Source organism: Pieris brassicae, chromosome 7, assembly GCF_905147105.1.
Source record: "Pieris brassicae chromosome 7, ilPieBrab1.1, whole genome shotgun sequence".
Classification (NCBI taxonomy): Eukaryota; Metazoa; Arthropoda; class Insecta; order Lepidoptera; family Pieridae; genus Pieris; species Pieris brassicae.
Genome location: NC_059671.1, coordinates 3,566,419 through 3,580,266, shown reverse-complemented (window position 1 = coordinate 3,580,266; position 13,848 = coordinate 3,566,419). Strand labels below are relative to the sequence as shown.

Here is a 13,848-nt window from a genome sequence, read left to right as displayed (position 1 = left end):
TTACAAATGAAATGAGAATCACTCCATTAGTATAAAAATGAAAAAACTGCTCTTAATAACATCCGAACTCCATCAAATAAAAACAATGAGCATTCAAAAGTTTCACTAAACCCACACCAGTATCGCATCCAATCGAGGAACTCATTACATAGAAGCTCGAAAACTACGAGGACGTATAAATGTTTCGCAAACTCCGATAGAGATTCTGGCAGTAACACAAAAAGTCACTAACGAGAACCTTAATTCCGACCGAAGTTGGTGCACAGACTCAATTAGATAGCGTTGGACCTGTGGTGCTGAGGTGTCAACAAAGTTGCACGTTTATTGTCACATCGAACTTTAGATCTGATTTTGCTTATCTAAGACATGTAAAGCATTCGAAATTCAAATTATAACCTTGTGAGCTTATAAATTTTATAGATTTAAAGTTGGGAGCTTTCTATTTACAGATATTGTTAGTTTATGGGAAAATTGTACATGTTTATACAGTTATAACTATCCAAGAGCTTGCATGGGAAGAAAGACGTTTTGTATGTAAAATACGAATTATTATATGAATAAAAGAAAGTCGTGTTAGTTATACTTTTATAACTCAAGAACAGATGAACCGTGACAGCTAAACCTAATATTATCTATGGTTTAGTATTATTGAAAAATTGACAATAAGACGTTTCGAAGTTGATCGGTTGATGTGTTTATTTCTATTAGCTTATCGTGTCGACATTATCATTAACAGTGCCACGACCATGACGATCGAATCTTTCCCGACAAAACCGTAAAGCAATAAATCGGTGAACCGATTTTGATGAGTGTTTAATTCGAGAATAGTTCCGATTATTTACAATTAGATATTTAAACAAGCTAAACGATTTATATTACTTCAATTGCGTACAACGGTTAACATTTATATGTTTAAATTAAAAGGCAATTATAACTACATATAGGAAATGGTCGTAGGTTTGATCCTCTGGTGTACCTGTGGACATTACTAAAGCGCTAATACACATTTAAGTCACGCTCTGTCTAGAAAATGAACGTGAGGACTAGATTATGATGATTAGAAGCCGAAACGAAAACCATGTATGTATAATATCTGAGGCCCAGACCTAAAAGATTGTAGTGCCATGTTTGTAATCGTATAATGTAAGTATTCAAAAAACTATTTCATGCGAGCTCTTGGATAGTTACAACTGTATTTACACATTGTACAATTATCCCATAAACTAACAATTTCTGTAAATAGAAAGTTCTCAACAATTACTTTTCTGTTTTACATGATAACAAGTTATGAACTGGGTCAAACCAAGAACTAATAAATACATTAAAAGTATTTATTTGAAATGAAAGCACTCGGGTATCGTGAACACTGACGAAACACACAAAACTTTCAAATTGCCTTTCAAACGCTTTGTTATAATAACACATGAGGCTTTTAGGCATTGTTTGTATACGATTTTGGGGTTAATTTGTTTTTCTAAATATACCGTATTAAAGTTAAAGAGAGAGGGAAGGTCTTAGCATTTGTCACACACAGCTTAGTGAAAAATATGGGAGAAGACTCAAAAGATTTAAAGACGTTATCTGTACATTCTTCACAGGCTTCTCTGTTACGCAAAGTGAGAAAACTTTTCAAGTATGACGCACGTCTGAATTGAGTAGCTCATTAATTCGATTCTCATTTCAAAGGGTAAGAATTAAACAGCCTTCTTCATCACTACCGATTCGACGCAAAGAACATTCTAGAATATAAAATGTATGTTTTTGTCAGGCCTTACATGTGATATATATATTTGAGCTCCAAAGCTACATAATAACCCTGCGATAAAAATCGATACCTTATAAGTATCGTACGCCTGAACACCATGAATATTGTATGTCAATTCTATTTCATCGAACAGTAACAGGTGCCGTACATAAAGTAGACGAAGACATGCATATTGCATTCGTGTAAGGTGCTTAGGTAGTAAGATTAGAGGCACCGGACGTCAGCTTAACGATCTAAAATGACTTTAACCTAACCGCTCCTCTGCGGCAGTGCATTCAAATAGGCCGACTGAATATATAAAGGGAACAATGCAAACTAAGGATCTTAAAAATGTATAAATGTCGTCTTTCGTCTTCAGAAAAAGAATGTAAGGAAGTAAGCTAATGTCACACGTTATATAATCCTTAAGTAAAATTTATTTAGAAAAAGCTTACCTTACTATAATACAAAATAATTTGTAAATAGAAACGCTAATTAGGGTTTAAATAAGTTAATTATATTAAGTTTAAGCTCAAATTATACGTATATATACATTTTTAATTGCGACAAAAGCAAATTTAACGGTTCAGTGAAGTTTGAGTGGTTTATGTCCGCGTGAATTAATAATTACGTATGTATATGTATTATTCTAAATTAAATTTTAATACAGTGTATATATAGTGTATGAATATTGTATGTAACCTCGCATTAAAGCATTGTTGTTATTGGTTTCTTTCAAAATTATTTCCTTAATAGTTCGATGTAAAAAAATATATATATTTTAGTGCAATGACATATTTTTTAAGTAATTGCTAAGTTTTTGTTTTAATACGCCTAATTAAATGCATCAGCAAACTACAATTAGAGAAATGACCTAGTTCTAATGTGAATCCCCTTTGTTTCAGAGTGTGCGCAATGTTTCTCCCAGAATTCGCAAGTTTCGTGGCGGCCATCTTGTTCGCTGTGCACCCAATACACACTGAAGCTGTAAGTTGCTAAGATTGTTTACTAATGTTTCAAAACACCTGGGACCATTGCTTCCTTAGCTAATCAATGTATTATAATTCCCTTTAATATAACCTAATTATAATAATATAATTGTAATACATTTGAATTCACAGTGTCTAACTTTTTAACAAATAGCAGTAATCGGAACGCTTATTAAATAATAATAAATTTGCATATAACAACACCAGCAAGAAATGCATTGAATAAATATTTTGTAAATGCGACCTCTACAATCTTTATTCTCAATCATGAGCATGCGAAGCCGCACTCATACTAATAATTCAAATAGAAAATACAATGTCAACTTATGACTTCAACATCGTTTACCGCTTGTTCTTAAATCTTGGAGCGGAGGAGAAGAACTGGCAAAAAACGCTAGTAAAAGGTAAAAGAAACTCTTGGGCTTTCGGGTTTAAGCGCACAGGCGCTAATTAACGATTTAAGTTGGCGTAGTAGATAGGAGCGGTGACCCCAAAGCTGGTGCCTCGCTCTGTTGCCAGCATTAAAGGTACACTGCCAAAGGGACGTAACTTTTTAAATTTGTTTTAATTTTCTATTTATTTGTTTTAATTATTATTATTACTTAATTTTTTTATGTATTTGTGTGTAGTAATAGTAAAACGATAACACAACTCCTATACGTATGTTTGAGGCACCATTAAACAATTGACATGGTTATGTAAACTTACCAAAATTTAAAACCACATGCGACCCTCAGGGCCTTTTTAACTCACTTCCAATTTTGTCTGACATTTACATTTTGTCGTTTGTCAAAGCCGATGGCTGTTTAAACTGAGTGATAGCCGGGTATAACTGGATTGCAAATGTTTACTTTTTAATTGACAACATTTCATTTTTCACATACACGGATATAAAATTCTCGTGCGTTACGAGTTAAGTTCGGTGCTGTTGTTGAAGGGATGTTCATATAAATCAAAGACTTGGTCGACTATCTTTAAGCCTTTAATACAAAAGCTTAACACTAACATACAATTAGAGGGTTGCGTTGCTGGACTATCAAAAAACTAAGTGACACATCTATTACCTATAAACAATATCACTTATATTCGACCTTATTGTACATTCTCGGAAGTGAATTAATTGTATTACAATTTATGAATGTATAGAAAACAAAATGGCTTATTACTACCAAAACTAACATTTTATAATTTGTTGGTAAGTGCCGTTAAATTAATATAAATTAATATGTAATTCAGCTAAAGTTAGGTTACATAACTAACATACATCTTGACCGATTGTTATGACATTATATTTTTGTATATTCGGTACGTCTGAGAATAGACTGTAAAATTATATGTCAAAGTGATATTTGGGTGACTCATCCATTTTTTTTTGTCAAATTTTATATATCTTTTATGATTTCGTACTACTCATATACCAACACCCATATTAAATTGCGATCTAAGTACTGTAATATAGAAAACCAACGTTTGCCGGGTCAACTAGATTTTTATCAAAAAGGAAATTATAAAACATGTCTGTTTCGAGGATTCATAATTTTCATAAAATCAAAATGTGTTTAACTTCTATTAAAGTCGCAAATACAGTGCAAGTTTGTCCTCTTTATAAGTTAGTAATTGTGACTATTGGTCACTTTTTCCATTAAAATATTACACATTCACTATGCTTTTGCTATGGTATAAATTTTCACATTCTCATACAATAAAAGAATTTATTACTAATAACTTGTTAACGATGATCCTGGCTGAAAGCTTCTACTCTATAGAGATGCTATGGCGTAGCCATAACCGCTACACTCATCTAGTTAAAATAATTAAAATATATTTACGTTTAAATTAATTCAATACCTTTGAGATAACGTTAAGTACAGTAGAACAAGGATTATATTTGTGGTAATAGATAAGTACATCTTTGCTCAGTATGACAAATTAAATTGAGTGTTTTTTAAATAATTTAATTATAAAGTATTGAAATTGCATATATCATATTCTGACCTTAGATATATCTTTAATAAAATAACGAATACTAGGCAACTATTTGCATGTATATCACATACAAAACAATACATATAATACGGACAATTAAACCTCTGTTACTCTATACATATGCTGTGTTATTGTTTATCTCTACATGTAATTAATTTCTATATAAACTCCTTATACTTATAATGTCCTTTGAATTGTGGCTATTGAAACCCACATTTCTAATTAATTGGACCATTTATGACGGGTCACCTTCGATTAGGGGTGACGATCCCTACTGTAGTAATTAGTATAATATAATATTATATTATACGGGGTTAGAGATATTTCCAATTCATTAATAGTTGAGCTTTCAAATTGGAAGTACTGTACTGTACTGTAGTGGCTTGAGCGCGCTGCTCTCTCTCGCTCGTACGGTGAAGCAAAATATCGAGAGAAATCCGACATGCCTTAGATCCAAAAATCGACGAAGTGTGTGACACAGCAGGCTGATCACCTACGAACCTATTAAACAAAATTATTAATCTTGGAATAGATAAAGAAATCCGAGAGCCAGAAGTAAAAGCATTGTTCCGTTACTGCTTTTATTTATTTAAAGAAAATTAATAATAGTAGCTTATATAAAGGAGTAATGCGTCTTTATTGAGCCGTGTTGGCTTAGTGGCTTCAACGTGCGACTCTCATCCTTGAGGTCGTAGGTTCGATCCCCGGCTGTGCACCAATGGATTTTCTTTCTATGTGCGCATTTAACATTAGCTCGAACGGTGAAGGAAAACATCGTGAGGAAACCGGCTTGCCTTAGACCCAAAAAGTCGACGGTTTGTGTCAGGCACAGAAGGCTGATCACCTACTTGCCTATCCAATTCACAAACGATGAAACAGATACAGACATCTGAGGCCCAGACCTAAAAGGTTGTAGCGGCATTGATTTTTTTAAATGAGTCTTTAGATAACTCCTAAGGTCTATCGTTGCATCTTAAAATGGTAGGTGAATAGAAAACGAAATGCTACACCTATTTGTAAGCTATAAAAAAATACAGAAAAGACCAAGTGTCAAGGGCCAGTCTATTGTCTAGGGATCAGGGGGCCAGTAGAAGTAGGTACAGACGATAGAAAAATATAAGTGGTATAAAGCAGTTGACTGTACAAAAAAAAACATGTTTAAGTGAATATTTTGTAATAAAAAGTACGCAATAAAAATAAAATTTAGACAAATTAAGTAACAAAAAATGGTTTTCAACCCTCTAAAGACGAAATGACGCCCTTGCTACTCCCTTGGTCACGGCATAACGCGGGAACGGCTGGACCGATTTCGCTAATTCTTTTTTTCTTGTCAGAAATATTTCGCAGAAAATTAGAAAATTTAAGAATATTTTTTACTTGTGGCGTTTGAAATAACATTGACAAATAACGTCAAAGAGGATGGAAGAAAAATGAATATTGTTTAAAATAAATGCTTCGATCCGTTTTATTATAATGGTAAAATACATATAAATTACAGTCGCTAATTGTTTGTGGCATCAATCTTGAAAATCCATGTTTTTCAAATGGCCAGTTATATGTCGCCTGTTCCCGTGTCGGAATACCAACAAAACTATTTATATACGCGCCAGAAAAACAAACAAATAATGTTAAACAATTTGTTTCTGAAGTCTTTTTATAGCAATTCGAAATCAATATTCATAGTTAAGACAGGACAACATCTGTCTGGTCCGGTAGTATTATATATAATGAACAAACTGTAAAATAGGCCATGCTCAACAAATATGTAGGTAAATACGGATTAATCTGGATAAATAGTAATTATAAATTGATCAATATCTATTAAATGTATGATCCTCAAGCGACATAATTAAATAAGCTTAATCCGTGGGCGTCAGCGATTCGCTTTTAGCTGGCTTCAGCAATACACGTTGGATAGATTAGGATACAATTACTATTCGCGTTATTGTATAAGAAATAATGAGTATCATTTTTGAATGAAGCAAAAAAGACTTAACTGTCTTATAATCACATTGTAGTGAGGCGTTTGTAGGCTGGATTTGGCTCCGGAAGCTGATTGATAATTTCTTATTTCTAATTAAATCTAATGAAATTATAAGTTATGTGTGTCCAACGAAAGAGACTAGTTTCCCACGACACAGGGAATGGGCGTGGGAACTTATGCACTTTTTCTTTTAATTTATAGATTTTTATTATGTATGTAATAAAGCGTTACCTTTATTAAGTCATAGGTATAGGCGCCCATGCGTCGGGTTGTGTCTCTCCCTAATATATGACCAGGAGGCCGATGGCTGGCCATACGTCATACTCGTGAACGGGTGCTACTTGTGGTTACTAGGCGGATTTGAATTCGTGTATGCGTTGATGTTTGTTATTTCGACTATGTATTGTTGTTAAATATGTGATGTGGAACATGATGTCGTGACTGCCAGCTCCTTACAAACATTTTATTGCCAGTTTTTCTCGTCCGTTCTACGCCCTTGATTTGGGAACTGTGACAGTAAATGGAAAATTAGAAGCACGTATTTCTTTATTGACATTCATATGTGTACATTGAGTTACCTAAATGAATAAATGATTGAATTTGAATCATTACAGTTTATGTTAACCATAATATATATATATATATATATATATATATATATATATATATATATATATATAATATTAAAAGAAGAAATAGTCTTAAATGAAATTATCGTTCTCATACTAAACAATACACTCTTATTACCAAATGTCAAGGGTGTCTCGCCAGTCCATTGTCAATGGGTATTTGTAGGCTGGATTCGGCACCTGAAGTAGATTGGTAATATATCTAGCAATGACAGATAACAAAGACAAAAATAATATAGAATAATAAATTATCATTTTCTGTAGCCTTAATATTCTTACACCTAGATTTATATAATTGTGTCCTGAGTTTGATTCCTGGTAAATGGTTTAAAGTACCCGAAGTCCCGGACATTTCTCAATAGAAATTTATATATATTTTTTTTCAGTGAGTACATCAATTTGGAGATTATTAATACAATACATTAATCACTTTGGTCTATAGAAAAAAAATATGCCTTCAGGACGTTCATATAGCTTTTACTATTGACACAAACAGTGCACAAAGAAATTCGATCAATTTCCATTAAACTCTGAGCTAATAAAAGAAAACCTATCTTATGTTGACGTAACTGTTAAACTCCTTAGTGATGTGTAACTTGTTTCCAAGTAAAACTGTTTGTAATGAAGTCGTGACACAGCCTCGGGCGACCTGACAGCACTTCGGGTATTAACTATGTTTGCTATTTCACGCTGGCTTTAGACGGCGCTATACTTTGGAAGAATATATGTTTAGGCGTTACCGTGCCAATAAATTTATAGTTATACTTAACTTATTGAAATCTAATTTAATTACATTCACGTTACAAGGCGTAGGCGTAATATAAGCAAGAATTGAACTCGTTTTCAATAACATAGTATTTACGTAGTTACAAATAAAAAGTTTTGTTCATATGTTAATCAATAAAAATCAGTGTTATACAATTTGGTAATTTATAATTATAATCAATAATTTAATTTCAGCTGTAACTGCTGAAACTTTAGATATATACTATATAACCACTATTTAACCACGTTCAAAAAAAATATCTCGTTCTCAAATAATAAGCTCTAATTACTTGTGCATTGTTTTATAAGTTTAGGTTAAAATTTGTGCTTTTATTATGTCCACGTCGCTAACAGAGAGGCCAGAGCTTTTCACTATTAAGCGGTCACCTCCATTTTCCCAGACTGCACTTCCAATATTTTCTCCCGATAATTTCTAACAAGGAACATTGAATTTTGCTTTTTATTAGCAAGCCTTTGACAGAACACAATTTCTTTGTGTTATTGAAAGCCTTAATTAACGTCGTAATTTTATCCAATACCATTCTACAACAATAGATTTTTTAAATTATTATATGATAGTAGCTTTACACACAAATGACACTACGATTTACATCAAATTCAGTGCGTATATATCTACAAAGCCTTAAATAAAATAATATCAGGATACATAAAATTATCTAGATTTATAAATTAATCTAAATTTGTCTAGACTTTTAAGGGTTGAAATAATTATAAATCCCAATACTACAGCAATAGTTCTAAAGATAAATAATAAAAACTTTATTCTTGAAAAACAGGTTGTGTCAAAATTCATATATCGATACTTAGTATTGTCTTTTGTTAAAATAGTTTTTACACATTAAGAAAAACACTTTTTGATTAAAGCTATGTTATTATTAAAACTTATAATTATTTGCATACAACAACATATCCTGTGTTAGGTAGGTAACTAGATGACAATTGGTCAGTACATGTTTAAAACAGTTTTTTGAGAAAAAGTAGATGTAATGTTACAAATTATCAAACACAAGTCTTAAAAGACGTTAAGTACGAGTGAATATTTGAGTGTGTGCATGTGCGTATGTATTTAAGAGTGTAGGTAAGAGCTGTTACAAGCGTACGTTGTGTCTGTCATAGTTTTTGGCGTCTCAGAGCTATGCCAAGATACGTAATAGAGCCTCTGTAGATTCCAAATCCAATTCCGTTAGCGTAATTTTGTATCCGGATCGTTTGACCATCTCAGAACCCATAGATTGGGAAATTGTATTATAAAGGGCCCCAAAATGTAAAGAAGCGTTGGCCAAACGATCCCTAAACATTTTTTTTGTAATAAAAGGCAAATGTTACGTGTTACAGCCGCTTATGAACACTCACGGCTCGCAAGTACTTTGCCGGCCTTTTAAGAACTGGTACGCTCTTTTCTTGAAGTACCCCGAGAAGAATTGGTTGGTTCTTATTGACCTATGTTGGTCGTTGAGCGCAGAATTTCCCCTCCCAGAATACAAAGCCTAGCCTGTGCCTCCACCGTCCGGTGGAGAACGTCCAGAGGTTGATGGGTTGTTTCTGTATTTGCACTATAAAACCAATAAGGTAATCATTAATATATGAGTTAATAGACTAGCATTTGTACACATTATTGAACTCCTATAATGTCTAATGACCAATGCTTTTAATTCGTTATTGTTCTCTATCCTGTAGTAAATTTAAAAAACAACTGAAATATAGATAATTATGCAGTATTCCTAAGTCGTAGCGTAGCCTTTCAAGAGAAGGCATACGCTTGATTTGTGAAATAAGTGTCTCGCCTTATAATAATTTATGAACTGGCTTACGTAAATGGCTAATTCTAAACAAACAGCAAACCAGCACACGATACTCAATCACAAATACATAATACTTCAACAAAACCGCAAACCCGTTCGTGGTTAGTTGATCAAAAAGCTCCCCATTAAATATTTATCATAGATTTATGTGGTTTAGTTTTCACTAGATTGATTTAAAATATATTTAGCTACATTTAAAACATTATTATACTGTACCTAATTATAAAAACAGCATATGATAGCAAATAAAGTTAACTATACATACAAATATATTTTAATCCAATTTACGTAAAGGCATTTCAAAAAAAAATCTTGTTTAAAATAATAAGCAACGTATATAAGCTGATAAACAAAACACTCATCAATGTGTGGGCGTGGGAAAATCTCTAATCTATGTACATTTATAATAAATGTAAGTTTTATTAAGTAATGTAAGTTAGTAAGTAATGTAATGTAAGTTAAATATAAGAAAAATAATGAATGTATATAAATATATATAATACGTCGCCATGCCTTCAGAGCCCACACGTTTATTTTATATATAGTTTGTTTTATTTAGAGCAAATAATTGCAGCTTGTTACAAGCGTCTTACAATTACAATTAAAATATTTAGTTAGCCCAAAGTTTATTGCCAGTTTTTCGTCCAAATTACGCTCCTTGATTCGAGAATACGCAGTAAATTTTTACTTGGATACCGCTAAATAAACATTAATTTAGACAATAAGTGTCCAATAAGATGCCTAAATGAATATATATTGTGACCTTGCATGTTAAAACTATTAAAAAATAAACCTTGTTTATGCGTATAAGGAAATTAAAGCGGGGATCGCCATTTTTACTTGTAACGTCTTCAATAATAATAAGCACCGTAATCATTGATCTCAATATTTTTAAATAATAAACATTCGTTATTTTACAATATTTTCAGGTGACAGGTGTAGTCGGTAGAGCTGAGATGCTGTCATCTGTCTTCTTTCTTGGAGCACTGTTGTGTTACGCGAGAGCAGCTAGTAGGAGACGTTGCACCGGTAAGTTGTCAGTTCATTTCATTTAACTATAAAAAGATTGCTAGATAATATTATGTTTAAGTTTCTACAGGCATTTTTATGACTAAGTATGTAGGCGTTCCTTAGACTAAGACTAACTAGAATTGCATTTAGAGAAAGAAAAAATTGTCCATTTGGGGTTAACGACCTCGGGTCTTACTCTATGTCTCCCAAATAAAACTGGAAGATAAAAATATTGCATTCAAAATCGTTAAAACTACATATAGTTTAGGTAAGCCATTAATAAAACCCCTGACATATGCTCGATCTGTGAAATGGTCATAAATTGACTGATGTATATCGCAATACGTTAAATAAATATCATATACCATTGATGAATATAACATTCCAAATTTTAAATATAATAAAATTTGAACTTTAAATTTCCCACAAATAGCTACTGCAGGAAATTTTTCATCATTAAAAAACATTTTTTCAATTTCAACATAAAAAATACGCACGTATTTTTTATAAAATCAATTTGGCGAGTTTTTATATTAATTATTAGGAAAACATTTATGATTGTTTGACTATACTATATTACATATGCATACTCAAGAGCTTTCCGAATAAACAGTATTGTATGCGTTATAAAGCGTACATTATATACCCAGTGGTACGTTTACCGTAAAGTACAGGCAACTCCTTATTGTGTCGTTTGGGTCGTGTTCTCCAATATAGCCTGCGGTTAAGTGGACGATAAGCCCTATCTCTGAGAACTTTGCACCGGAATTATTTGCAAACTTGACAATTATATATCTAATTTCGGTTCAAACACAGTTTTAAATGGTGTTGTGAATATAATTTAAAGTGTACATTTGTTTTGTACTTTTATATCGTAAACGAGAATTGTTCACGATTTCGCCAGTGTTTGCCTACCAGTCTTTGATTTTGTACCGTTTAATTATTATTATTGAGTTTCGGGGAAAAATACTGTGTTCATGTTTCGTCGTTATTGATTGATTGGGTGACGATTTAAAAAGCGCTTTTATTTTTCTTACAATACATTATTGGATTGGCTATTTCGGCGGTATTTATCAAAGTAAAAATAATTAATTTTCTGGCAGTTTCTTAGTGTATTCGGGTCAATTCGTCAAATGTGATATTTGTGTGCTGACCTTGTCACACAAAGACTAAACATCTATTGACCTCAACTCGCAACCTCCAAACACTCGCAACGCAAAGCCTATTTTAAACAGGAAGTGTCTCTCACTTTTCTTATTGTTTTCGTAACAGCAAAATTGCTACTTTTCATAAAAATTTCATTGTTTTAAGTTTCATTGTTCAAAATGTTTTAATGACTATATTTTGCTCTATTCATTTGAATCTGGGCCGTCCTAGGTCCTTTATTATTCTGACTCAATTTGCCACTTAGCTTATGTTCTCACGGGAGCTTGAAAACAAATGAATACCTTATAAAAACGTACAAATTTAGCACAGTTTTAAAGTGCAGTTAATATTTAAATATCGTATTTAAGGCTGTGTTTTTGTTTGCTGTATAAAAAGAATGTTTTTATATTTATTTATTTTTGTAGTATAAAAATACTGACGCAATATTCGCTCGAGATACGGTTTTTAATTCGGGTCAATTGTTTTTTATAGTCTTGAATAACAACTATCGGCAGGAACTATCTAGATAACTATATTAAAGATTTTTATTGATCTTTCGGACTTTGAACTTTTGCTTGCTTTAATTAATAAAAATAGGAAATTTACATTCAGATAGATGAATGAAAATGATTCATACATATTTTAAAACATATAGAAAGAGAACTTATGAGAGAAGTTGTATATTACCGGCCGGATTGCTAGCGCGTTTCAGGATATCGTGATTTGTAAGCGGATTTCAATTCAATACTGAATCAATTTTACTAAGTGAACATAATAAAGACACATATAGATAATTTAATATATGTACATATCACTGAATAAATTTAAACCTCTTGTTAAACGTAAATAAATCAATAAATCTTTTTTAAAAATTTGATGATTGTATGACTCAAAACTTGGCGATTAAAAAGAGTGGCGGAAAGTTGGTTGCCAGTCCTTCTTGCTCACTCTACGCCCTTGACTTGTGAACTGGTAGTAAAAGTAAATTTATTGTTCTTAAGTGTACTTGGTTACCTGTACGAATAAAGTTATTTTGAGTTTTAGTTTGACTTACAATAAAAACATATATATGTTAATCAATTTATATATTCTATCACTACTCTATACTACAGAAGCCTCTATTGTAATTACAGACTGGCGGTATGTGGCTGCGTGTACCGCGTGCGTAGGAGTCGCAATGCTGTGCAAAGAGCAGGGCATCACGGTTACAGCTGTTTGTGTTGTTTACGAGCTCTTTGTAGCACAGAAGGTATGTTATGAATCTTCAGTACATCGTTATTATCTTATTCTGTATTATTGACAAACGTTGGCACGTTCAGCCTTGAGTTTGCATGGAAATTTTCTAAATTATGTAACAGTAAGGCATAAAATAAAATAAAAATCAGTAGCGCTACCTTTTTAGGTCTGGGCCTCAGATTTATGTTCTGTCCGGGTCGTCAAGCCGGTTTTCTCGCAATGTTTTCCTTCACCGTTCGTGCGAATGTTAAATGCGCTCATAGACAGAAACTAACCTACGACCTCAGAGATGAGAGTCGAGCACTAAAGCCACTAGACCAACACTCTCCAGCACATCTTCTATAGAACTACAGTACTGTTTGGACTGTGTAAAATACAAAAACATGTTCAATAGATACTGAACTTTAATTAAAATTAGATTTACAAAATATACCAAAAATAACATTATTATTATGTTTAAGTCAAGAAATGTGTCCGAGGCTGATGATAAAGAAGCCTGAGGATTTTCTTATAGTCTCATGTTTCGATGGGAAAT

At 32.4% G+C, this 13,848-nt stretch overlaps 1 protein-coding gene across 1 annotated transcript in view; it reads left to right on the top strand.

The window, feature by feature from the left end:
- Positions 1–13,848, top strand: part of LOC123711943 (protein O-mannosyl-transferase Tmtc3) — a 138,979-nt gene that overhangs the window by 114,458 nt on the left and 10,673 nt on the right. Inside the window, exons 3-5 of the mRNA XM_045664816.1 lie at positions 2,650–2,731; positions 10,850–10,949; positions 13,211–13,326. Of these exons, the coding sequence (XP_045520772.1) occupies positions 2,650–2,731; positions 10,850–10,949; positions 13,211–13,326 (298 nt within the window). The remainder of the gene's footprint in view (positions 1–2,649; positions 2,732–10,849; positions 10,950–13,210; positions 13,327–13,848) is intronic.